Genomic DNA, 25960 nt, shown 5'->3' with positions numbered 1-25960 from the left:
CAGCTAAACACAAGATGAGAGCCTAAAGGGTTACATATATTGTCCTGCCTAACATCTGATAAACAAAGTAAAACCATTCAAATACACATTCAGACAGCAGTGGTGGAAGCTGGCAATTTTCATAGGAGTGGCCAAGCTGGGGCCATTACTTACACTGGGCAGGGAAAGAAACTGACATGTCCTTTTTTTCTTCTTTTTGTTTTTTGGTTGCTGCGTGGCATGTTGCTGTGGGCTAAATACTCTGCTAAAACATTAAGGCCACATCAGCTGCCTTGGTGCAAATAAAAGTGACAACAGGTCCACTGGAGAGGCAACAACAGGACAACCCTCCAACCCTTTAATAACTGAGTGTGAGCAGTAGTAGACTTTTTGACTTCTCACTGGTTTCATTTGCATACTGAGGCCTGGCTGCCATGTAGAATTATTCCATGTAGACTCATAGATTAATATCCTTTTTGTTGCTGTGTTTATACATCCCCAACCAAATGATAGGCAAACACTCAAGTTTTATTCTCTTTTAATTGTTCAGTACAATTTCAATGGTTTGTTGGACTGTTACATAAATTGAACAACAGCAGAAAGAAAGAAAGAAAGAAAGAAAGAAAGAAAGAAAGAAAGAAAGAAAGAAAGAAAGAAAGGAAGGAAGGAAGGAAGGAAGGGAGGAAGGGAGGGAGGGAGGGAGGGAGGGAGGGATAAAAGTCTGTGCATATCCTGTTAACTTGAGTTGGGTGGAGTGGCCAAACTTCAGGGGTGGATCCTTGCTTTGCTCCTGCCAGACAGTGGCAGTATGAGAAGATACGATTTTAAGCTTTCACTCTTAAGAAACCTTTATCATTGGGCTATTTTGCTTATTTACTTGTAAGCATCCCAAAATGTATCCACCAAATATTTTTCTATCAATACCATTTTAATCTCTTAAAGTACATATTGTACAACTGTTCAACAATTATACTTAAGGATGTTGTATATTCTTTCATAAATCAGGCAAACTTTGCACTTTATTCACCTACATTTATAATATTTCTTTGCTAATACCATATTTTCTAATGGTGTTTTTGTTTGTGGTTGTTTTTGGTTGGTCAGTGAATATGTGCGCCTCTGCGTGTGTGTTTCTGCTGAGGTTTAATATTGAAAGTGTTATATACCTAATTCCTAATTCATTTACTACAGTTTCAAATATTATTATATAGCGTAATATACTTTGTTATTATTTATTATAACAGTCATGTAATAAAAATTATTATTATTATACACAGTTAAACTAAATATGAGACAAGCAAACACTAAATTGTGGAAAAAGGTCACTTGATCATCATTTAAATAGACATTAAGAAGAAAAATGCCCTGAAACACAACCACAAGGAAACCCACACTCAATAGCTCTTCACTAATCTCCTGTTAACATCAAACAAAAATAATTTTAAACCTGCAGATTGTTTTTTTTTTTTTAGATTCTATGTATAGTTCAGGTGTGGTGGGTTATGTGCGTTCCTTGGGCTGAAAACTAACTTAAACAATAATGTGCAATCAACAACTTGTTGGAGGTGAAGGGAGGAAGACAGGACAGAAAAAAACTGTCCTAATATAGCATAAAATAAATAATTTTTACTAGTTTTATTTATTTATCATATTAGTATTAAACATAAAAATAAAATATATAAAGAATGTATAAAATTAAAATACAGAGCAGTTTGTTAGCAACAGTTAAATTAGCAGCATCATGTTTCCACTGGCAATGGACGTCGCTAGGGGTCATCAGAGGTTCACACCCCCGCGAGGACTTTTCCCAAAACATTCCGCCTCTACGTCACCAGCTCCCGCCCCGCTCCGCCTCGTGCCACAACGACTCCGGCTTGTCAGCTGCACGAGACGTGCGGCATCTCGTCTCAACCTATGAAAACTGTCAGTCAACGCTAACGTCTAGCTCCTCTCGCTTTAAACTTAAACGTATCTTGGCCGAATAGTGAAGAGCCGGAGCCTGGTTCTAACAGCGGGAACAGAGCCCTGTCACGCCTGCGTGTGTGCGCCTCCCCGGCGGCTGGCGCCCTTTGTAACTGAAGTAGTGAATGGTAAGTAGCTTTACTGCGTGGCTAGCTGGTAGCATCATCGCTACAGTTGTGTGTCATTCAGCGCTCAACAAACACTAATAGGCGGTAGAAAAGTTAGTTTCGGCTGGTCTTACTGCGGCTGTTACTCACTCTCTACCTCCGTGGCTGTTAAAGTGAGATTTAGTTTGAAGTTGTCATTTCTCTCGTTGAGTTTTGAACCTCGTGATCAGGCCAGGGTCCAGCTTCTGGCTCCCTGCCACCACCACCACCTCCTCCTCCTCCTCCTCATTATTATCATTATTGTGCTACATCTGCACATGTCCACCTCATTAAGAGACTGCCTGAGACGACGTGCGTTTGTCCCTAATTAGAAATTAATGGTTATATTTCCAAAGTGTGTGTGGATAACATTCATCTTTGAGATTTTTGTTTTATCCTACCTTTATGGGGCTGTTTTGTTTTTGTAATCGTGTATTTTATTTGAGGTATTCTGTTGTAGGTTGTGTTTACGATGAGATCTACGTTATTCCAAAAGCTTGACGTTTTTAGTTGCTATAACGTTGAATTCCAAACGCCTACTTATAAACTTAAATAAGTATGGTGTGACTAGGTGAAATAAAACAGAATACAACAAACGAAATATTCCCGTTATATACAGATTAAAGTCAGATAAGTATAAACAGAAGAAAAATAAAACAGAAATAAAATTGCTTTCTAAATGTAGTGCAAAGATAACAAATATCAGATGACATTATAATGGATCAGTACGACCGAATGTAGTATTCATATTTTATCTGCTGTAATGTACTAATTGTATATCTCATCTCTTTTTTGTGTACTGACATTCAATACTTTATTTATTAAGGTGTCTTGAGCAATAGCATAAAATGATCACATTCTTTAACATCACATGTTTGATCATGGTCTTTTAATCTTTTAATCCCCTGATGTTTGTTTTTTAAAGAGTTGCTTTCTTTTGTCATGCCATTACTTTTTGTATAAGGCCTTCTGTTTTCTCTGCCTGTTTTAAAGTGGAAAGAAAAAAATAATTTGTTGTATTAATTATTAGTTTGAAGTTGGTGCCTGTTTTCTAACTTGTGGTAGATGAAATATTGAATGGCTTTCTCCATCTTGAAAGAAGAGGAAATAGATATGAGCAGGGGAAAGACAACATATGATGTTTTACTATCATGTGAAAAAGAAAGTATAGTGGTACATAGAGCAGGGCGATATGACCAAAAATATTTATCACGATATACATTTGAAAATTTGTGATAACGATATAACTGACACTAGACAAAATACTTTACAACTCCACAACTTTATTAGTGAAAAAAAAAAAATCTATGTATTTTCACTTAAACAAGCAGCTGTTTTTTTTATGTGCATGAAAGTTATATAAAAATTTAACAGTGCAAATGCAAATTCCTTACTGAAAGTTTAACCAAAAGGCATTTCCAGTGGAAATTGGCCGACATATCCTCAGCATAACCATGTATAATATCCACAAAACTTAAAAAGAGGTTATACGCATACAATACGGTAACATTATGTTGAAGCTCAGTACGTATCACTTCGCCAGGCTCCTGACTACGATAGCCGTAATGCTCCGACAATCCATCAAGCGGTGCAGGTTCGTAGCTTAGCAAAGTCGTACTAAAACATTTGACAGATTTTCGAGCGCCGTGTACATAAAATCGTTTCGAGGTCAGTAAACACAACCAGAATTCATACATGAGGCCCATTGGATTATAAGGGGCACTGTCGATTTTCAGAAAAATCAAAGGATTGATTTTAAGTGTGCCGTATTTTCCAAAAAACACGATAACGACAGCCCACTAGCATGCTCTACCAAAAATAGTGCTTTGTTGTGTATCTGACGGACGAAAGCCAAACCAGTTCCGCACTGAAGTTGCAGCATTTTTACAAACCAATTCTGGTTCATCCGTTTCATTCAACGATTTGCTTTTTCCGACATGTGCGTATGAAAACAAAGGCACTGCGCATGCGCGTTTTACCCATATTCTAACGCGATATTTCATCTTGCTATCGTTGCCCAAAATTATACCGGTATTACCGTGAACGGTATGATATGGCCCAGCCCTAGTGGTACATAAAGTCCTATGACAATTTTGTCACAGGACTGTATGTGCCTGAGACCACTTGTCCACTATTGACTCTTTCTTGACTTTAGGTTGTCTGTGGAACAAAAACACTAAAAAGTTCTGTAATTTCACCCTGACAGTCATGTGCTGTATTGTGAAACGAGCACTGCATGAAAAACCAGATTTTCAACCTCAAGATCACCTGCAGATCTAACCCAATCCTGGCAGTTAACAACTGGTCATGGTCTTTGATTAGAACCTGTAATTAGTAATATGAACGATGTTGAACTATCAAACAGAAAAGTTGCCTAACCCTCCCAGGTCGAGGCTTCTCAAACTCTACTTTTCTTTTATGTTATATTTTTATCGATTAGAAATGTTAATTTACTTTTATGGGGACACTTACACTCTGAGTAATTTAAAATATTAACTATAGCTTAATAGTGATTAATCAGATGAATCCTTACTTAAAGTAATTGATAGTTGCTGCCTTTAACACTACTCAGCTTGTGCACCAGTATACTGTTTTTAGTAATGCTCAGATTGGCGTGTCATCCTAATGAAACTGAAAAGACACTTAAGTCCCCTGTACAAAAGTGTTATTGTCCAGTCTTTGTAGTCACTCTGGGTGTTATGTGACTGGCTCCTCTCAGTCATAGTCGGGTATTTCTGCCAGGAAGCAGGTAATTAGTGACGTGACACGTATGCTATGACAGAAACTATGTGAGTTTGGTGTTGACAGCCTTGAGGCTGTAATGCAAGTCCAAACTGAGCTTTTAATAAACCTCTGTGAGTTTGTTTCAGGCCATTTCAGTCAGGCTTTTCTTCATTCCAATGCTCTCATCTTTAATTCTGCTTATCCGTGTCCAGGTGATGTTGTTGTTTTTTGTCTGTATTAACAAAGTGCTTGCAAATGCAATGTTTTGAACAAGAGCCTTTAAAACAGCCATCAGATGTGGCATTGTCTGAGGAAGAACCTTGACGTAAACCTGAAATTTGAGAGAGATTATATTTACTTTCAGCTTTCAGTGATGCATGAGCGTAGCAAGAAGGCTGTGTTGGGAAACACTGAGTCACAGCTGCCCAACAGTGACAACCAGTTTCTTCCTGAGGGTTCAAAGCCTTAGCAACATTCAACACAGGACGGAGTCAAAGGCAGACATGATTGAAGCTTGTTTAGATATACATGCTATCAATTGAATCCTCTGTACCAACACATGCATACGCACTTAACCTTCAAGTTACTACATTTATTTTAGCAGCAGAGTTGATTTAGGTATGACTCGTAATAAATTATACTGTAGTACTATTTGCATTTGATTTACCTACATTGTTTTGTTTATATATGAAAGATTGAAACTTAATCATGCATGGATTTCACAACCTTCCTTTATTCTTGCCACACTAATAGGCCAGTTCATGTTAAATAAAAAATATAAAAAATTGTAGAAGTAGATTGACAAATTAGTGGTAGGAAGCATTTTTATGACTAATTATAACACAGGCCACATATAAGTATATGACTGGGATTATAAATGGCCTATACTTCCTCTTTGTTCTGGTAAATCCCATGTCTTTAGAAGCTGTCTTATTCTGGATCAGCCAACTATGAATAGGAAAGGTTAGGTAGTACCATGCCTTGTGAAGCCATGCACAGTCTGTCACCCCGAGTGCTTAGAAACCAAGTGACCTTTCAGTTTAAAAAGGAAATGTTTTCTTCTGAGGGAATAAAATAAAAATGAACTTTGATTCAAGCTCTTGATATAATTTTCCCACCCTTTCAGGCCCAGGCAGAAAGAAATGAGCTGGGCTGAGGAGGACTGGACAGTAGGGCTGTCTGGACGGGTCCTGCAAAAGGTGAAGGAGCTGCAAATCCATCATGAACGGCTGTCCAGGGAAAACAAGCAGAAACAGCTGCAGCTGGACAACATCCATACAAGCCTTGAGAAGCAAACTGTGAAAGTATGAACACTTATACTGTTCCTCACACAATTTACATGACAAATAACTGAAACACAAGTATTAGTAACTTTGTGATTTGGTACTGTTGACTTTCCAAGTTTAGTTAAGGCTGTAAGAAATCATCTAACTTTGTCATGCTTCTGAACTGGACTGGATTTTTGGAGTCAGCCAGCAGGTTCAACCCAAGAACCTTGCTGCTGTGAGACAGTAGTACTAACTACTGCACCACCTAGTACCTATTATGGTTGATGTAATGCTGCCTTTTCCAAAAACAATATGCTAAAGCTAGATTAACATTAGGAAATCTTCTTATTGGAAGCTCAATTTGGAAGTTATCTAAAATTTAACAAGTAGTATCTCTGTGATCAGTGAGAGCTCAGTCTCTCACTGACTGCTGACCATGGATCCACTGGCACTGGTTTAGGAAGCTGCTCCTGCCACCTGCTGTGGCATTGAGCGCTTAGGCAGACCACAGAAAAATTACATAATCTGTAGGAAATTAGTATTTTTTTATGAGTGCTTCTTTAAATGCACACTTTTTCATCGGAATTACACAAAAGAATAAAATCATGCATTAGCTTTTCAAGAAATTTTATGTAGAGAAAAAGTTGACCTACATGTTGCTCTTCAAGGAAATGCAGTTCCTGTAATTTTAATCTTCTCTAAATAACATTGTGCAAATATTGTCATGAAGGGTGAGTCATCTGTAGCAGGATTTCCTTAAATAATCATTAAATATATACTTCTCCCTCTCTCTCCTTTTTCCTCCTTTTTTCTGCCAAGTATGAGGAGGTACGTGTGGAGCTGCAGTCGGTGCAGCGAGAGCTCCAAAACGTTCGGGATGAGGCCACAACAGCGGTGACGAGCAGGGACCGTCTTACGCAGGAGCTTCAGACTAAGCAGGCCCAAGTTTGCTCTTTGGAGGGCCAGCTAGATGCTGCTCGTACCCTCAACAACAAACTCACCCAGGAAATCAAAAGGTCAGCATGAGCTAAAAACCACAGAGGCAAGAAGCTTCTCTCAATTTTAAATTCATCTGGTTTTGGTATTATGTATTGTTTTCACTGAATGTTTGAAATATAGTGACGTTTGGTATTCTTAGGATAACTTAGTTTGAATTAAACTTGATAGTTAAATACAATCTGTCTTAAGGGGGCGGGGGGGGGGGGGGGGAAAAGGGGGGGATTTGGAAGGTAAAACTAAAACTGATTGTTGGAACTACATGCAGCACATGCAGCACTAAAAATCAGACAATAGACATTACATTTTGATAGTATAGGAAGCTGTCTTAAATGGAGATGTCCCAGTCAGCTTTTTGGATGTTGATTGGGTACAGTCCCTATATTATTCAATCTGATACTTGCATTAGCCAAAGTAATTGTTAGATATGTTTTCTTCTGCTCTGTTCCAGTAATTTGCATACAAGTGGCTTTATTTATTTATTTATTAATTAATTGGCGTATTGTACACTAACTGTTTATGGTTACCATACCACTTTGTTTATAATTCACTTTTGAAAAACAACAACAGGTCTGACCAAAGTGCTGTACAATAAAACTAAACATAAAAGATGAACAGAGGCCAGAGGGTAAAAAAAAACAAAACCTGACACGAATAAGACCTGTAGAAGTTAAACAATAAAGGACTACATAAAAAGCAACTTAAAAACACAGTAAGCATATCACACTGGGTCAAAGGCCAGGGAATAAAAGTATGTAAACAAGATTTTAAAATGACAAGTTAAGGAGCCTGCTTGGCATGCGGTGGCATATTGTTCCACAGTCTTGGAGCTGCAACTGTGAAAGCTCTATCCCCTCTGATTTTTCATTATATTACCAGGTTATTGTATAAAACAGAAAAGTACTATTGATTACCATATACATGTAAATAAAAACAGAATGCAATGATTTGCAAATCTCATAAGCCCATTTTTATTGACAGTAGAACATAGAAAATGTCATATTTTTCAACTTTAACATTTTACTATTTAGCTTATATTAGCTTATATTGAACTTGATTATAAAAAAGGTTAAGAAGGGTGGTTCTAAATAGCAACAGCTGGAGGAACATTTTGAACTAATTAGGTGAATTGACAGTTTCTCGGAAGTAAAAATGAGCAGAGGTTCACCAGTCAGTAAAAAAACTGCTTATATGTTCCTCAACCTAAAATTCTGAAGGCTCTCTCATCATCTACAGTACATGATGAGTTATGTTAATATTTTTTTTAAATGATTGTTGGATGGCACATATTGCTATGAATTGTGGGAGGGCATACTTTTCTTTCATAAGTGATAGCTTAGTGTAACCTTGACTAAAAGAGTTAAACCACATTTTGAAGGAACAGCTTTTCTCAGTTTGTAGAGAATTCAGCCAGCTGTTATCATTGTTTTTGCATATACTACTGGATCTCGTCCTTCAGCTAGGATGTTTACTAAGCAAATCTGACTTTTTGACCTCAGCCCTCATTTCCTGTAAGAAATATCTCCATTTCTCTTCCCACTCTAAACTCTTTCACTCTGTGTCTTCTTTCTGTGGCAGGCTGGAAGCCGAGCTAGAGAAGCTGCAGAACAGCATCAGGTCACCAGATACCTCTCTGTTTTCTACTCCCTGCTGGAATACAGGCTTGCCCTGGGAACACAATGGTACAGTTTTCTAAACTGTAAAATTATTAATTGGTTTAATCTCTATGGCAGTTTATTTCTAATATTTTATTAAAACTCTTTACAGTTAAGAGAATTAAATAGTTAAACCACCAGAGTCCCAAATGAGCAGTGGATATAAATAAACCCCCTTGAGCTACATTGCTTTCCCAGCCCTCTACTCTCTAAGGACAGTTTGTTTGTCTTTCCTCTCGTCACTAAACCACTTGGTAATTTACAGCTGTTGTTCCTGTTCAGTTTTTGTGATCGGTTGTAGGTACTAAGTTCAGTCCATATGCTTTGTTTTTGCCCTGTAGGGAGCCGACAGGAAGAGAAACAGGGGCACAGAGATGAAGGGCAGAGCCGGGCTCCTCACATCCGAGTAAGTCTGAACATGTTCTCACACTGAGCTATGTGTAAGCTAATCCAAGACTGCTGTGGATTGTAGCTGAAAGCTGATGTTCTCTACTTGGAGGATTTAACTGTCTTATTAGCAAAGCAAAACATCCCTCCTTATTTGATTAGTTTTCCTTTTAGTCTTAAGTAATTAAGTCTTTCCAAATAAGTGGCCCAGATGGCTGTAACTGTTTCTTAAATGTGAACTACTGCAGCACATGGTGCTTTTAAAAAAAAAAAAAAACAGATGAAACAACATTGTACTTTATTTCTCTATTTTTAAACATGACAATGTAGTTAAGAGTTTTTATAGTAGGTTAAAGAGCATCAGTGTCTGTTATCAGGGTGTTATTGTATTTTTCAAATTTCATTCTGGCCTTGTGATAAGGACAGGAAGAATTCGTATTTTAAAGTTGTTCTGTCCTTATAATGGAGTTTTTTTCTGGTTAAATTTAGATGTTAAAAACAACACCTTGGCTCACAGCTCTTTGTTTAACAGCAAGGTTCTTTCTTCTAGTAGTCAGCTGAAAGGATAAGATTGGCAGTGTTATCAAAAATTTTAAAGGATGACCAAATCTAACTTTATATACACATTTTTAACTGAAGACCAAAAACTTTAAAAGGTGAGAAATTTATAAGTTTATTCCTAAAAAATGAGACCAGTATTTTTTTAAGAAGTATGACTTTATTTATGGGTTTAATACAAATTACGTTGTCCCAGGTTCATCAATAATAATATGTACTTCAGTGCACCTTCTGTGGAATGTTTTTTTTTTTAACTTTGTACAGAGGAATATGCTGTTACAGGCTTTCACTACTCAGACAAGCTACTAAGTTATTGCTGGTTTGAGTGTTTCAGTAAAATTATGCCCTGCTTCACCTGCTTGTATTATTTCCCAACGTTCATCATAGTGTGCTGCTGCATTTGTTTGTACAGGTCTGGCAGGCAAAAGAAAAGTTTTAGGAAAATGTAACAGCAAGTCTGTGCTCTTACGTCTGAACATTGACTTTTCTTTTACGATCTCTCATCCTGAAGCAGCATTTGAAATATACTAAAGGTGCTGTGCACGCTGAAGCAATTTCTCTTGAGTTATGAATAAAACAGCAGTTAGTAATTCTTAGTTGCATTAGTCTGATTGTAAAACCTTGAGTCCTTGAGCCTTGTTTTTGTCGAGCCTCTTCCTGCTCATGCTGCTCCTCTTTCTTTTTTGTCTTTGATTAAACCCTCTCTCATCCTTTCAGCAGCGGCTTCAGTTCTCTGAGATACCCACACCTTCATTGCCCCAACAACAACACAAGAGCACACGCCACAGCCACTCACCCGTCCAATCGGACACCTTCTCCACTCCCTTGGGTGTGTTTCCATGGGAACGGGATGACACAAAACCTGCAGCAAGGAGGCGACCTCCGCCCTCTCCCTCTTTGATGCCGTCCTCTGATGTCACAAATCATCTGTCAGAGCAGGGGGGTTATGGGAAGGACCGCAGGACAGAGACAGACAGTGAGTGGGGATGGAATTACTCTGTGTTATCCATTTGCAAATTACAAATATATACGCACGCAACTCAGGCCAGCAGCATTTATCCTAAAACAAGATTAAAAACCTAGCTGGATTACCATAACAACAGGAGCCAGTATGGATATGCTATTATCTACTTAACTCAGTACCCCTGCTGTGAAACCACCCTCTGATTTCAAAGTTTAGATTTTCATTTGGATGTTCTGCAGTCTTCAGCAACAAAGCACACACAGCAACTTAATAAGGAGCAGATTTGACTTTTTGTTCTTCTTCTTTTTTTAAATATTACCCAGGCTTTTTTACATTAGCAAAATTAACAAAATCTAAAACTACAATCAGAGTTTGCTTTGGTAATCACAATTTTTCCTTTCCCAATAAAGGCAAAACTTGGTTACCTTGTTTTAGAGAAACCTATGCATTGTCCTGTTATGTCTATAAATTCAATTTAAAAAATGTCTTTTATGCTTCAGTGAATGAAGACTCAGTTAACATAACTGTTTAGTTATGACATTTTTTTATGGTTCTAAAACCTATTTGGAGAGTGCTAAAATGTATGTATGTATTTATATAATCCCCTCTACGATAACAGTGGTTACCAACTGTCTTTGTTAATCTAGTTAATCTAGGCTTGGTTCCTTAGGCTTCGTTCGTGCTTGCATAAAAGGGGTCAGTTGACTCTTTAATTTTTTTTTTCTTTTTTCTTTTCTTTCTTTCTTTCTTTCTTTTTTTTTTTTTTTTTTTTTTTTTTTTTACAGCTGAACATTAGAGCTCTTAAATTTAAACCCTGGTCTGGTATCGTTCCATGATGAGCGATGCATAGAAATCACTTCAATTTCTGATTCAATCAAAGAAATGTAAATTGACTGCAGCAAATCGGGATCCATGTAGGTAACATCTAGATTGCACTACTAGACTGCATGGTTTTCTTTGGTGGTAACACTAAAGCAAGCCTCAACAGGTTGCCTGCTTTCAGCTGAGAATATATATCACAGTTAGAGCAAATTGCCAGTGACTCTTGTGTCCAGTTTTAATCTAAAGTCTTTCCAGTCTCAACTGCGTGCAACAGTTGAAACTAGTAATGGGTAGAAACTCTATGTAATACATAAAAGGTTCGTGTTTTGTATTTTATTTGTTAAACTGTGTCACCCTTATAAAATATATTTAAAGTAAAATAAAATCATCTTAACCTACCGTACATTAAGGCATGTTATGTTGATATAGCCACAGTGATGTCACACTGTTTAAATCACTCAAACTGAATATTTTCACTTTTCCTATCTTGGATGCGAACTCTTACTCTTACGTTATTGATAAGTGGTCAGTCAATGTGCAAACTGGATAATACTAATAATACTAGTACATGCCCATGCAGCAATATTGTTTGGTCTGTTTGTTTTTACAAACTTATATACTTAGTCACAATAAGTCAAGTAAAAGAAATAGGGGTGTTGGTTCTTGCTTGTAAATAACTAAATTGAAGATTTAAAAAAACAGGGTGTTCCTGTGCTGCTCTACTTTATTAATGTAATTTTAGCCTGTTGTTTTGAGGTTTCTCGACAACATCATGACCTGATCTTATCCATGATCCTATATAGATAAGATTCTTCAGAGGCCTGAAATGTACCTGTCTGTCAAGTTTGGTTGCCCCACTCCTATCTTGTAGGAGGAGTTCATGGATTTTATGTCTAATAGTAAGATGATCTGAAACAAGTTATTGAGCCTGTAAAGTCATCAGGAAAGTTTTTACTGAGGTCACCCAAAGGAGTCACCCTCCTGCTGGACATTTGAAAAAATGCAGCTTTAAGGCACCACTGCATTTGCTTCATTTTTCACTGATGTGCATGCTGCATGCATTATTCGATTTTATCTATGATTATCCAGAAAGTGTTACCACTGTGATCTTTTCATACTTTGTTAGTTTGTTATTTTCAAAACTCCTTTCTAATAGCCAGTCTACCATAATTATACCATTATTCTCTCTTTATAGTACAACCTCTGGTGCTGACATTGCTAACCAACCTTGTGTCTATAGACAGGCTATTCCAGGGCCTGGGTTTATTACAGCAAACACTTAAAGCGAATGGTCAGTTTATACTGAAGGGTTTAATTCTAAGCCAAATAAAGATTTAAATAAAGGACAGATGTACAGCAAACTGAGGTCAGATGAACTCTTATTGTTTAATTTACATAATAACAACAATAGATAAAATTGCTGGCAGGTGCCATAATTAACACTGTGAGGTCTCTCTGTTTGAAATGTGTTGCCCACTTCACTCAAAATATTATTATAAGCTTTGTCCAAATGACGAAATTCTGTCAGTTTTGGTTTACCTCAGAGTGACAGCAACATCAGTAAAAGTGAACAGTGTTGTCACCATGAATCTCATGCACATGTGTAACCTCAGCTGCACTCGTTACATAAGCGGTTGTGTAGAAATGAATGGCCAGAGATTCCTCTGCCTGCTCCCAGGCCGGCTTCATGATGTAGAGTGACTCTTACTGCAGTTTGTAGTTGTGATGTAACACTGTCGCTCTCACCGGGTGTTTTTGTGTTTGTTCAGGGGAGGAAGGAGACAGGTCAATATGAAACAATAAAAGCTGCTGGGACACTGGCATGAGGGGTGGGGGTGGGGTTATAATGTTTACTTTAGGTGTGCCTTTTTGCAGCCATGTTTCTCCTGATAACAGAACATACAGTTTAGGATTTATTCTGGCTACTGGGTAGGATTTATACTTGGGGTTGTATGTAGCAAAAAAACATTGTTCCTTTTTAGATTAGCAATGGAAAAAAAATGTGATTATATTTATGTCTTTGGTAGGTAAATGTATGCCTGGAGAGATTGTAAAATGGGACAGTTAAAATATTGACAATGCATCACAAGCACACAATTGATTTTTATCCTTATTATCAGTCTCCTCCCCAGGCTGGATCTAAGTGCATCATATAGAGTTATAACTTTGATTCATTGCATCAGTGTGTATAGATTGTGACCCTAAGTGTTGTTGACTGTCAGCCATCAGTTTTTTTTTGTTTTTTTTTGTTTTATCAGAAATCAAGATATTCTTAATGGTCATGGAAATGGATTTGTTTGTTTTTGCAATTATTCATTCACCTGTATTCTCTTGCTCACTCTCCACTCACTCAGCCACCATTCTGCCATTCTATGATCCCAGCTCACTGATTGTGAGCACTATTTTTTAATTAAAGGTGCTCTTTAAATTCGGAAAAAAGTATAAATATTAGTTAACAAATGCTTATAAATTTTCTCCTATCTCTATGAGACTAACGCAGAATTTAATAAACATTCTCTGGTAACAGGATGATAAGTGGACGAAAATGGATGGTTGAAATTATTAACCATACTTCTTTCTGTCCATCTGTCAGTGTCGCCTCAAAGTCAAAGCCGTATGTCTTCTCTGGAAGAGGAGTTGCTGGTGAAGGACAGGACGTTGAAGTCCATACAGAACGAAATGACGCAAACCAAGAAGGAGCTTGCCGCCAAGGAGCTCAGCCTGCAGAAAGTCTCCAATGAGCTTAGCCTGGCACAGACACGTATGGCCCAGGACAGTGAACGGGTAAACACATGCACATATACTGCTGCTACAGGTAGTGGTGCTTCTAGTACTACTGCTGAAAACAAACATCTCATTTCAGTGATAATGTTCCATATTTTCCTGATGCTCTGGTGTTTTTTTTTGACATGGCAGAGGTGTTGATCTTATTTAACAAAACATTTGTCTTCCCTGAAATATTAACATGCTCTTTGAAAAAAACTGGAAAAATGGTGGTCCTTTTTCCTGTTGTGCTGTAAAGCAGCCTAAAACCATCTGGTACGAATAAGTTGTGAGGTTGTGCTTCCCCGATTTAATTAATACCATCTCAGTGTGAGGTCGTTCTGAATCACAGTTGAAAGACTGAAATAAACTAAGCAAGTCAACCAAAGAAAAAAAATGTAACAGATGTGTTAAAAGATATAAATGCAATCCTGGAAGTCACTCATAATTATGTTTTACAAAATGTAAACACAAACATTTGGCCATTTTAAACAGTTTAGTTACTGTGTGACTGCAGTATCTTTCACAAGCACACACATTTAAAACCCACGAAGTTATCTTACTGCTACAGTGTTGTGATTTGGGAGGAGTTCTTTTGTAGGCTTTGTTTTCACGAGGAAAAACCTCAGTAATTTTTCCATTAACAGTGCTAAATGATTAGAGCTGTTCTCACAAATGAATAATAACAGTAATAATGTTTATTTGTATAGCTAAACCAGCATTATGAAGTGTTTTATGCCCTCCATCTATTCATCCATCCAGCTTTTTTAGTGCTTCTCAATTTCAAGGTAGTGGGTGGCTTGAGCCTATCCTAGCTATCATTGGGCAAGACCCGTGTCTAACAGAGGGCCCAGAGAGAGACATACAGCAATTTATGCTCATATTCACACATGGAGTGTATGTGTTAAAACTGCCTATAAGTTGGAACTTTGGTTTGCATCAGGACAAAATTCTCAGAGATTTAATCATCTCAAGTCATAAGCAAATTAAATGCAAAAGATTTGGTTTGGTGATAAGAAGTCAAACACATCAGTTTTCACTGACATTGAACAGTATGTACCTGATGTTAAGTAATATCAGATGTATCATATAGAGCAAAACTCGGGTAAACAGCTGCATATGTTTTCCCATGACAGGCGTCGGGAGCTGAACAAAGACTGAAGCAACTACAAGAGGAGCTTAAGTGTCAGAGGCAAAATGCAGAAAGCAGCAGACTGCAACACCAACAGCGTACCAAAGAGCTGGAGAAACAACATCAGAGGGTGAGATGAACATCAAAGCAAGGGAAAATCATTTTTCATTTGATTTCCTTTTTTCCATAGATTGATGGATTCTTTTGGGGGGGGGGGGGGGGTTTGGTGTGTTTCTAGGATTTGACAGAGCTTCAGAAGGAGAGGCAGTGTCTGGAGAAGCAGCATCAACAGGAAGTGAATAAGCTCAACCAGGAGCTTCAACAAGCTAGAACGCTCCACAATGCCCTGCAGGCACAGGCTGACAAGGTACATGCGCACACATGTACAAGTATACGCTCAAAATATTACACATTAACCAGACCAACAAGTCCTCTAACATGCATACAAATGCATTTATCAAGATAAAGTTGCTATCAGCACTGGAAACCAAGGACCAAAAAGATATGACATACTGTTTTTGTTTATGCTATTATTTATAATTATACTATTATACATTCATTACCTTTCCTGTTTTTAGTATTTCCTTTCTCTGTCCTTCTCCCATCTTACCTTTTGCTTGTCCTGGGACTGTTTTTATTATATGGACCCAAGGTCAATGAATTTATCGCACTTTTTCTCCCACACTTTCTGCGTGCCTGTGATGTTTTCTCTCTCTCTCTCTCTCTTTTTCACTGTCTTCGACTCTGTGTTTCTGATTTCTCTCCCCTCCACCTGCTCTCCTCTCCGCTTCGTCCTCCTCTCCTCTCGGTTTCTCCCCCAGTGGAAAGGTTGAGCAGAGAAGGTAATGACAGTGTGACCGCTCAGTTTTTCTTTGTTTATGGAAGCTTGAACCACTCGGAAACTTGGAACTTGTGTGTGAGAAATGGAGTGCTCAGCAAAAGAAGGCGTGAAACAGTGGCTGTGGGATGACGGTGAAAGATTTGTATGAAGCGTTTTAAGGCATGTTGCATGAATGCAGAGTGCAAATTTTGTTTGTGGTTAAAAACCTTTTTTAAAAATTATACTTTGGAAGTCTTTAACATAAAGGAATGATGTGGCACTAATTTTTTTTATTAGATTAAAAAAAATCTCTAAGAAAATAGATTTAGTCCATAACCTTCTGTGTATATATAAATACCGTCTTAACAATAGCTATTCAGTTTTACTAGTGTCCTTTAAACGTTATTGTAAGCTCTTTGTGAACCACACAGGTGTTATCTTGTATCTGATAAAGCTATACTGTGTAAATTAACAATAGAAGCACAGTTTCACATACAAGGTCAGCAACATTCAGCTGCAGGTAATGAGCACTTTATACAGGCCTTTGTGGAATTTGCGTCGTACTATTTGTTTTTTGTTTTTTGTGCATGCATGAAGTTTCAGTTATGAGAATCCAAAACCTGATTAATGTGTTTTATAGTTTCTCTTTAATTCTTTTTTACATATATTGAAATTCACTAAGTGAGCTGATTAAAATCAGTATCAGATATTTTCAGATTTGATTGGTTGTTAAACTACATGTGACATTTCATTGACTGAGAATTACTGGGTCACTCAATATTGTAACAAAACCAAGTGACTAATTAGTGACCAATACAAAAAAGTTTGTCTTTAAAGAGCTACACTGAAGTTAAAAATAATTAATTAGCAAATAATTTACTCAGTACATTACAATATTGCTACATATATACAGTTATATGAGTATAACGTGTAGAATTTTTAGATGAGAACTGGTGGGAAGCTAATCTACTTGAGTCTTTGCTGATAACCCTGAGAGAGGCAGAGGATATGTTAGACACATCGATATCTGTCCTGCTTCCTGTTCCCTTCACTGGCTATGATTCCTGCACCTGAAACAAGGCAAACAAGTCATTCCCTTTTTTTCAGTTCTCCTATTGTTTTTGCTTTTTCTTCCCCCTACTTTAATTTCTTTTTTTAAATACCTTCTCTGTTGTGTTGTTTGGATTCATTCTCACTATTTCGCTATTCCCTCTGTCAGCTTTCTCTACAGAAGCAGGCGCTGGAGAAAGAGTTGGAGACTCTGAAAGAGAAACTGAAATGGACGGAGGGACAGCTGAAGGAGAGCCAGAAGAAAGAAGCACAGACACAAGCCAAACTGACGGTAACACATAGTGATCATCAACTGATACATGCAGACGTTGTTAGGAGTCAGGGCCTGCATTAATTATTCATTAGATGAGCAATGGGTAATGACCATCTTATGTGCCATATGTTAGTCAATAAGTGTGGATCCAGCTCCATCATTATGTTTTATTAAAGATATCGGATTAGCGTTATCCTCACTGTTATTTAGTTGTGTCTTGTAATACTTGTAATACTACACACATCAACACTGACACAAATACAAGAAAACAGCCTTTGAATGGCTGTCTGTTGTAGTGCCCACTAGTGCCCACTGACTTACCTTGGCCAACAGGCCCTGGAATGAACTTTACATGATTAAAAGTCTTAGTAAAGCCTTTCTGATGCGCAAGGACATTTGCTATTGTTGTGCAGGTTCCAAATTAACATTTACTATTGTATTGCACCCCGCTAAGCTGAGAGTGCAGAAGATGTAAAACGCCCACATTTTTAGAATTTGTAGCAGTTCTTTACATGTTCATAAGCTTGCAACATAGTTCGTACTAATACTGCCTTCATCTGTAGCTTGTTTGTGGTTTCTAGCTGTTGAGACACTGTGTTTGGGTTGCTCTTAATCCATTTATATTACACACAGCATGTCCTCATCTGGCAGTCTTCTTGCACAATTGATAACATTTATAGTCCAAATATCACAAGGTCGAAAATATAGACTGACATTAAAGATGTCATGGCAGACATATTTTGGAAATCAATCAAATTTTCTGACAGATATTTGAAAAAGAGGCCTTAAAAGTCCATTGTTGGTCATGAAGATTCCCTCCAGCTAAGCTGAACACTTAAAAATCAGTAAGTTTGATTTGACTGGATTCATCCCACCTCATTTGACTATTTTTGCTCTTTGCATTAGGAAGCTGTGCGTGAGGCAGAGGGCGTGGCTGTGACTCTGGAGCAGAGCAGGAAGCGAGAGCGAGCTCTGGAAGAGGAGGGGAGGAGACTTGCAGATGAGCGAGCTGACACCCTGTGTCTCCTGAAAGAACTACAGGGTGAGGCATAAACTGTGGGGATGAAGCCAAATCTGTTTATTAGTCATGGTAGATTGGAGTATCTTGTCTTTCCTCCCTCCACAAGAGTCAGGGTTTTGGAGTCTCACATGCTTAACATGAGCTTGTTGTACTGGTGTCCTTTAGTGGGCTTATTGTGATAATGTTGCCCTGTAGTAATTTATTATTTTGTGCAGCAAAAAAGGGAGATTGATTACTGAAGAGGGTGAATCCTAGATTGTGCATGACAGTTATATACTCAATGTCTTTCACGCATAAGTCTTATCCCAGTGCTGCTCCCTGCTGGTTAGTGATAGATGAATGTTATCCTTTTAAAAATACACTTAACTTTTCCACTACTGCACATGTTTATTAGAAAGAGAGCACATGTTTATTAAGTTTTTTTGTTTGTACATATTAAAAATGTTTTTCCTTTTAATTCTAGAGCAAAAGTCAGCACCTCCTCCACAATCTGTGCAGTTTTGCCCTGTTGGACAGAGTTTTTCATCTCAGTCTTCCTCATCTCATTATCCTCGACCGTCAGCCCAAACCAAGAGGCCTTCTTCAAACCGAGCTGAGCAGAGGAGGGAAGAAGAGGATGCACAGGAGAGAAGGACAGATATCAGAGCATCTTATTCTTCTGACAGAGAGCCAGGAGAAGGAATTGACTCGGAACACATCAGTGCCCTAATCTCCCCAGACTCCTCAGAGTGTTTAAAGAGAGCAGGAGACAAAGGGAAAATTAATGAAGAGGAGAACAAAGTTATAAATGAGGCAATAGAATGTGACGTCTCTCATACTCCCATCAACAACTCTAACGCTAAAGATCTTGATAGAATGATCAGTCTTGAGCACTCACCTAAGACACAAAATTTGACCCTTTCTGCAGAAAAGACACCTGCTCTCAAGTCTGAGCAGACCGTTCCCTCTGAAGACCTCAAAAAGGAGAATGCAATGCTCCGTTCAGAGCTTCAAGATGTACGAGAAGAACTGCAGAAACGACTAGAGGACCTGGAAGCCCAACGAAGAGCTGAGACAGAAGCCAGGACCCGCCTTAAACAGCTTAGCCGCAAACACACCAGCCAGGCTGCAGAGAAAGAGGAGAAAGAAAAAGAATGGAAGACACAACTGGAGACTGAAAGAGCTGAGACAGAGAGGCTGAGGAGGGCGATGACTGCTTTGGAGGCAGACATAGAGTGTGTAAAGGAGAGGGGAAGCGAGCAGGAGGAAGAGAAAAACAAAGAACAACAAGATAGGGAGAGTGAAATGGTAGAGCTTAATATTCAGCTTAAAAAACAGCTGGCGGAGGTGAAAGCTCAGCTGGCTTTAGAGCGAGAAGAAAAAAAGAGAGAGGAAGAGGAGAGAAGCCAAATAATAAACACAGATGCTAATGTAAAGGAACAGCTGAGCATGATGGTGGCAGAACTTAAAGCTCAAGTGGAAGAACTGAAGCAAAAAAAAAAACACACACAAGAAGAGAAGCACACAGATGCAAACACTCCCCTGACGTATTTGACTCTTCGTGATGACAAGCTCAACTCCAACATCAATAGCTGTGGCCACGCACTCCTGCCTTCACCAGAGCAGCACCTCCTTTTCTGCCAGTCCACCAACCAACACAACATGCTTGTTTCTCAGACAGCAGCAGGCATCATCCAAGAAAAGAGCAATGTGATAGATGCCGAGCACTCTCCTCTGTCAGATGATGTTCAGATGGGCCAAATAGCCTCAGACCCCCAGAAGGCTGAGCCTACAGCCTCTAATTTGGTGAAAGAGGTGGAGCGACTGAAGAATGAGAATTCAAAGGAGACAGAGCGTGCTAATCAGTGTCAGATTAAACTGGAGGCCCTGCAGAGCCAGGTAAATGATGCTGGATATAGAGATTAGTGCACTAAATTTCTCAAACCTAAGTATTTCTGTATTAAACAGTCACTCTCGAATGTTCTGCACTTCTGAACAGCTTAATTCATGTCTCATCACTGTACTTTCGTTTATCGCTAAATCTTGAATTCATACTCTGCTCAAAAAAATTATGGGACACTTTGAAAACATCAGTTGGCACACTGTAGGTCATTTTGTAGCACTCTAACAGTGCACATGCTCTTCCTCATTGCACAAAGGAGCAAATTCTGGTGCTGATGGGTTACAACCTTCTATGGCTCTGTCCAGCACTCCTAGCGTAACTGCACGTCTCCCTCTCTGCTACTTAACCGACCAAATTAATAGTCCTGAAGGTAAAAAAAAAAAAGAATAAAGTGTTCCTTTATTTTTTGAGCAGTGTATGAATCGTGTTATTGTAAAGCACAATATTAAAATTAGGATATCACTGATCTCACTGAAGTAAAAAAAAAAAAAAAAAAAAATCAAACGTTACTTCCTTCTGTAAGTTATTTAAGAAATAAGATGGCCACTAAAGGTTACGAAAGAGTTAATTAAGATTTGCCAGTCAAAGACAAACAAAAAGCAGGCAGTAAAAAAGAAAATACAGAAAAGTATAGGAGTCAATAAAACAGTTGCAAACTGTTTAAATGCAACCCGAGCAGATAGATAAGAAGACTTCAGGTATCAGTTCAGTGCTAATCTGAGAAGGTAAACATCAGTTCTGATAGAAGCAAAGTAAACTGTGCATATCCAGTAAGGTGACCTGAGTCTCTGTGTGGCCCTGATTTACAAGTGGTCATAATGATTTAAATTTACAACAGCAAATTCACTGCATTTATACACATTTTTCCTCAAGGAAGTAAGATTGGTTAAGAAAAAGGCCTTTGGTTTGCTTTTTTAAAATGTGTTTTGTGCTGTGAGCTGTGACCAGTGAAGTGCAGACCCCAGTGGTATTTTTTACTTTCTCTAGTCATCATTTCTTCTTCTTTTTTTTTTTCAACCTTCTCTTCTTGTCAGGTGACACGTCAGACGCAGCAGCTGACCATGGCCTTTGAGAAGCAGAGTCAGCACATTGCAGGCCTTCTAACTGAGCTACAAGAGAAGGAGAGCGCCCTCCAAAGCCAAAAACAGGAACTACTACAATGCAAGCAAGAGCTGGATGAACTAAAGAATGATAAAAAGGATGAGGTGAAGATGATGGTCAAAGAGGTGGAGGAACAGATACAAAGTGAAGAACAGGGAGATGAGAAGCCGGTGGAGAATTCAGAGCTCTCACTAAAACAGGAAATGGAGAGTAGAGTCACCTGTCTAATTGCAGAGTCACTGCCTGAGAGTGACTTGAAAGCACAGTGTGAGGCAAGTCAGCCAGAGACATGTGATACTCAAACGGCAACACCTGATAGCAGTGAAGAAGCTAATAAAACAGGGGACCAGCATCCTGAATCTATAGACTCGAACAAAACTCAGAGTAACCCTGACTCTGCTTGTGTGATGGTAGAGACTCAGTGCGGTCAAAGCGGTAAAGAAGCAGATATCCTTACTGAACTGCTCACTCTCAGACGGGAGAATCAGCTGTTGAAACAAAGAATTGAGGGCCTGACCATCTCTGACGCACAAAACCCGACATTACAGACTGACGCTGAAAATCAAGAGGATCCAACACAAAGCCAAAACACACCAAACGCTGCACTGTCCTGCTTGGCAGAAGACGGGACACTGAGTCTGCTGAATGACGTCATGACTGAGGGACTGGAGTCAAGTATGAATGAGGAAGAAGATGAAGGACAAGATTTAAAAAAGGAAGACCAAATAAACACAAGAACTGAAGAAGACCTGGAGGAAATGTCTGAGGTGCATGTAACTCAACTACAACAACAGGTAACGGCAGTGATTTTTCTCCTTCAGTTATGTGAAAAGATGAAAAGTGACAAAAATATAATAGGTTAGTTGTATAGGACTTAAAATTATACAGGTGGGCTAATGGAGAACGAGACGCTAGATGGTAGTCTTAACTAGTGGATATATTTGGGTAATGGCACGATTTTCATCATTTTGGCTCTGTACGCTGCCAGAGTAGATTTTATATAAAGCAGTTAAAATCCAGTTGAAGTAGAGTCTTTCTACTCAAGGGCTTAAACAAAAATATAATTTAGAAATTGCAAATATTTATAGATACCCTCCCCTATTTTTAGGGGCTTAAATTGTAATTGGACAAATTAATACGACTCTTTCGCAGTACTGAGTATCAAATGATTTACGACATTAAAATATTCAATAAGATCTGTATTGCTGAATATAGAATTACTTTTTTAATAATATTGTGGATTTTATTTGTTTTATATTTAAGTTTTATGTCCGATTGATTCAGTCTACTGTCATTCTCCTTCTGTCCAGGTGGAGGCACTGCAGATAAGGGTACGAGCTCTCTCTGAGGAGACCCAGCAGCAGGCAGAGGAGCTTGCTGTATGGAGACTGGCCTCCCAAACAGCACCAACATTTGAGGAATGTGAAACCCATGAACTGACCTCTGCTGTGACACAGTCCCAGTCAAACCAGGAGCAAACAGATGAGATGACCCAGTGCTCGCCTCAAACTCTACCTGTTCAGGATTCGGTTCAGACACCCACACTGGATAGACAGAAGAGCCAGGAAACCATCACAGTCATCAGAGAAGACGAGTTACTCGTTTCCTGCTCCTCCAACAGACTTCAGGGCCGCATGTTGTTCTCCAGGTAACACACAACACTCTGTAATCACAGAGATAACTTGTAACTGATCACACCTCTGTGTCTGTGTGTGTTAAACGCATATATTAAGTATATTTGTACAGGTATCAGCTGGGATTAACTTTTGCTTGTTTTACCACAAGACTGCAGAACAGCAACCTTGAGGAACCAAAGAGCCTCCATCCCTTTAAAACTGCTGAAATTTTTCAAGAATACAGACAGGACACTGCCACGGCTGACCAGGTGATTTTTATAAATTGTCACTCACTTATGTACCAGACGGCTAATTGTCATTATGTAATTTAGTGTAAATTACAATGAAAAAAAAGAGTCCTTTAAATTAAATAATTCCAGATAATTGCTAGTGGGATCTAGGAAGTCTTTTAGCCAGTGCACATAAAGGCATTTCTGTAGAGAAGTAAGCCTACATATTTGGGGAAATTTATTTTTAATAATAAATGGGCCAGAACTGAGCTGCTCCTGTTGTAAATAGCAATTCTTATCATATTAGAGAAATTTAAAATAGATGTTTTGTTTACCTATAAAATAAAGCATTTGTACTTTTACACCTGAACTTAAAACACCTGTCTGCCCTCAGTACTGAATAAAATGCAATGGTTTTCAGTTTTATCCTAGGCATATGCGTTTATTTGTTTACCAGATGAATTATTAATTCTTCAGTCACTTTGTTTTGTCTCTTGACTCAGGAATCTGAAAAAGAAAACCAGGAGATTAACTTCACACAATGGTCAGATAATTGTCCAAAAGTAAGAAGAGACAGTCAACTCATCCAAATGACATTGGAGAAAATGGCTCAACATCACTCAGGCGAAGTCTGTGAGCCAGATTCGACCAAAACAGAAGCCAAACTAAACACAACGACTAATTCCTCAGACAGCGTTGTCAAGATAGAAATGAAAAGTGTCAGCAGTCAGACAGAGGAGAGTTTGAATCCTCGTGGCATTTCAACAGTATGTGTTAACACTCAGACTGAGGAGGAGGAAGAACAAGGTTCAGTGGATTCCCCTCCTGTGTCTCCTGTCCAGTTATCTGCGGAGGCGGCGTCAGACAAAATCTTGTTTTCTGGTTCCTTCCCCATCCCGGCTGACCCGGCACGTCTGGCTGAAAGAATTCGCCGCAACAGGACGCAGCTGTCAGCTGCCTTTGACGACACAGAATACGAACCCTACGGCCTGCCGGAAGTCGTCATGAAAGGTAACTTTGTTGTTTGTGGGCCTGTAGAGTGAAATATGGAAAAGTAATTAAAGTTATTTTGGAGGGAGTTGCGTAAAACTTTTTTACCAATTAGTACAAAATTCTTCTCACAGCCGAGTCACCAGTTGATATTCATAAGTACATACAGTCTCTGAGTGTTTGATTCCCTGTGGATTACCTGTTTGTGTTCCTTGTCTCTGTGCTTTCTCGCTCTGATCTATTTTCTACTAACTCTTTTATTTAACCCTCCGTCTTTTTCCCCTCTCCATCCTTTAGGTTTTGCTGACATTCCCAGTGGTCCTGCATGTCCCTATATTGTGAGAAGAGGTTTGTTGGGCACCGCTGTAGTACCTGTCTCCCAGAAAGACGCAGAACAGGACGAGACGGATTAAAACACAGCAAGAGGTAAACTCCAGACACTATTAAAAAAAAAAAAAAAAAAACATTTTCAAATAGATTTAACATCCCAAGATATTAACAAAAAATAAAATAAAAAATCAGGTAGTAAGAATATACCTCCAAGTCCTTGGATCAAGTAGATCCAGATCAACTCTAAAGGTTAATTGGTTCAAACTTCGGTCAACACCCATGTCTGGTCCATAATTGCATATTTTAGTCTCTCTCATTCACTTTATAGGGGGAAGATGAAAATCTGTCATGATAAGTTGGGCAAATGTGATGACTCCCTGTCTCCAGCAGAGGGATCTCACTTACTTTAAGGAAAAAGCTGTTAATACTTGTATTGTCACTACTTTTTGTTGTTTGTTTTGCTTTGTTTGTTTGTTTTTTCAGGTTTGAAGCTAATTTGTTTTACTTAGTGCAAACACACAGGCACCAATAGTTTAGAATTTATGTGAAATACAGAAACCAGAAACAAATGTTGATGCTTATCTGGTTGCTTTTAATTTAACAAGATCACCATGTGAGTCATGCGTCTTTTTGGTGGTTTACACCTTTTTTTTAAAATATGCTTCTTATTCTAAACAGGGAAAAAATCATCACAGCCTTTAATATTTATCATAACAAAGGAAAATCAGGAGATATTCCATATAACTTGGTTGAATCGGTTGAAAGGGATGTGAATTTGACCCAGGACTAAAGTACTGCCTTAAATGTTCTTGTTTTTGCATACAGGTTTTTTGCAGACCTGTTGGAAACACCTGACTCACCCTGGCTTTACCATGAACCTGAATAATGGACAACAGCCGCTGCACAACAGACTCAAAGCAATTAAAACATTGAAACAAACACAGGAGCAGTTTAAAAAGCTGCAATCAGCTGTGGACTTATTTACGTGTGTGTGCAGGTAACTAGACCTGCACTGACAGAATAAACACCTCCCCTGTGGATCCAAAAATGTTTTAATGGCCTCTAGTTTATCCACAAATTACCACATGGAGACTTTGCTGTCCATCACAATGGTGTCACTTTACACCCACCTGTATATTTAGGTACTGAGGTGGTGGTTTAGTGATGCTTGTTGATGTTTCTTGAACCACTTTTCCAAAGGGATTGTTTAGTTTTTCGTAACTCAGAATTAAGTTATGGGCCTAGCCCGTTCTTACTTTGCATGAAACGGTGCCTAGTTGGTGTTTTTCT

At 38.6% G+C, this 25960-nt stretch overlaps 1 protein-coding gene across 2 annotated transcripts; it reads left to right on the top strand.

The window, feature by feature from the left end:
• The first annotated feature begins 1750 nt into the window (after positions 1-1750).
• Positions 1751-25718, top strand: LOC113007315 (centromere protein F). Of its 2 annotated transcripts, none has more exons than XM_026143758.1 (18): positions 1751-2069; positions 5938-6115; positions 6899-7095; positions 8654-8757; positions 9072-9136; positions 10396-10651; positions 14055-14245; positions 15361-15486; positions 15595-15723; positions 17396-17518; positions 18407-18542; positions 18985-20399; positions 21438-22298; positions 22815-23152; positions 23290-23389; positions 23854-24361; positions 24638-24766; positions 25496-25718. In XM_026143758.1, exons 2-17 carry the CDS (start codon positions 5954-5956, stop codon positions 24751-24753), a joined length of 4827 nt encoding a protein of 1608 aa, XP_025999543.1. In that variant the 5' UTR covers positions 1751-2069; positions 5938-5953; the 3' UTR covers positions 24754-24766; positions 25496-25718. The 2 variants fall into 2 exon arrangements, with proteins under 2 accessions (XP_025999543.1, XP_025999534.1); XM_026143749.1 differs by having other exon boundaries at positions 10393-10651.
• Positions 25719-25960: the final 242 nt, after the last annotated feature.

The sequence above is a fragment of the Astatotilapia calliptera genome, chromosome 2 (genome assembly GCF_900246225.1).
Source record: "Astatotilapia calliptera chromosome 2, fAstCal1.2, whole genome shotgun sequence".
Classification (NCBI taxonomy): domain Eukaryota; kingdom Metazoa; phylum Chordata; class Actinopteri; order Cichliformes; family Cichlidae; genus Astatotilapia; species Astatotilapia calliptera.
Note: the sequence above shows the minus strand (reverse complement) of the source record. Positions and strands in the feature narration are given on the sequence as shown.

Excerpts from the sequence above, each read along its gene's own strand:
- LOC113007315 (XM_026143749.1), top strand. The coding sequence starts at position 5,954 with ATGAGCTGGGCTGAGGAGGACTGGACAGTAGGGCTGTCTGGACGGGTC. Across the intron at positions 14,246-15,360 it reads TGGCCCAGGACAGTGAACGG|GCGTCGGGAGCTGAACAAAG; the intron begins GTAAACACATGC and ends TTCCCATGACAG. Across the intron at positions 15,724-17,395 it reads TGCAGGCACAGGCTGACAAG|CTTTCTCTACAGAAGCAGGC; the intron begins GTACATGCGCAC and ends TCCCTCTGTCAG.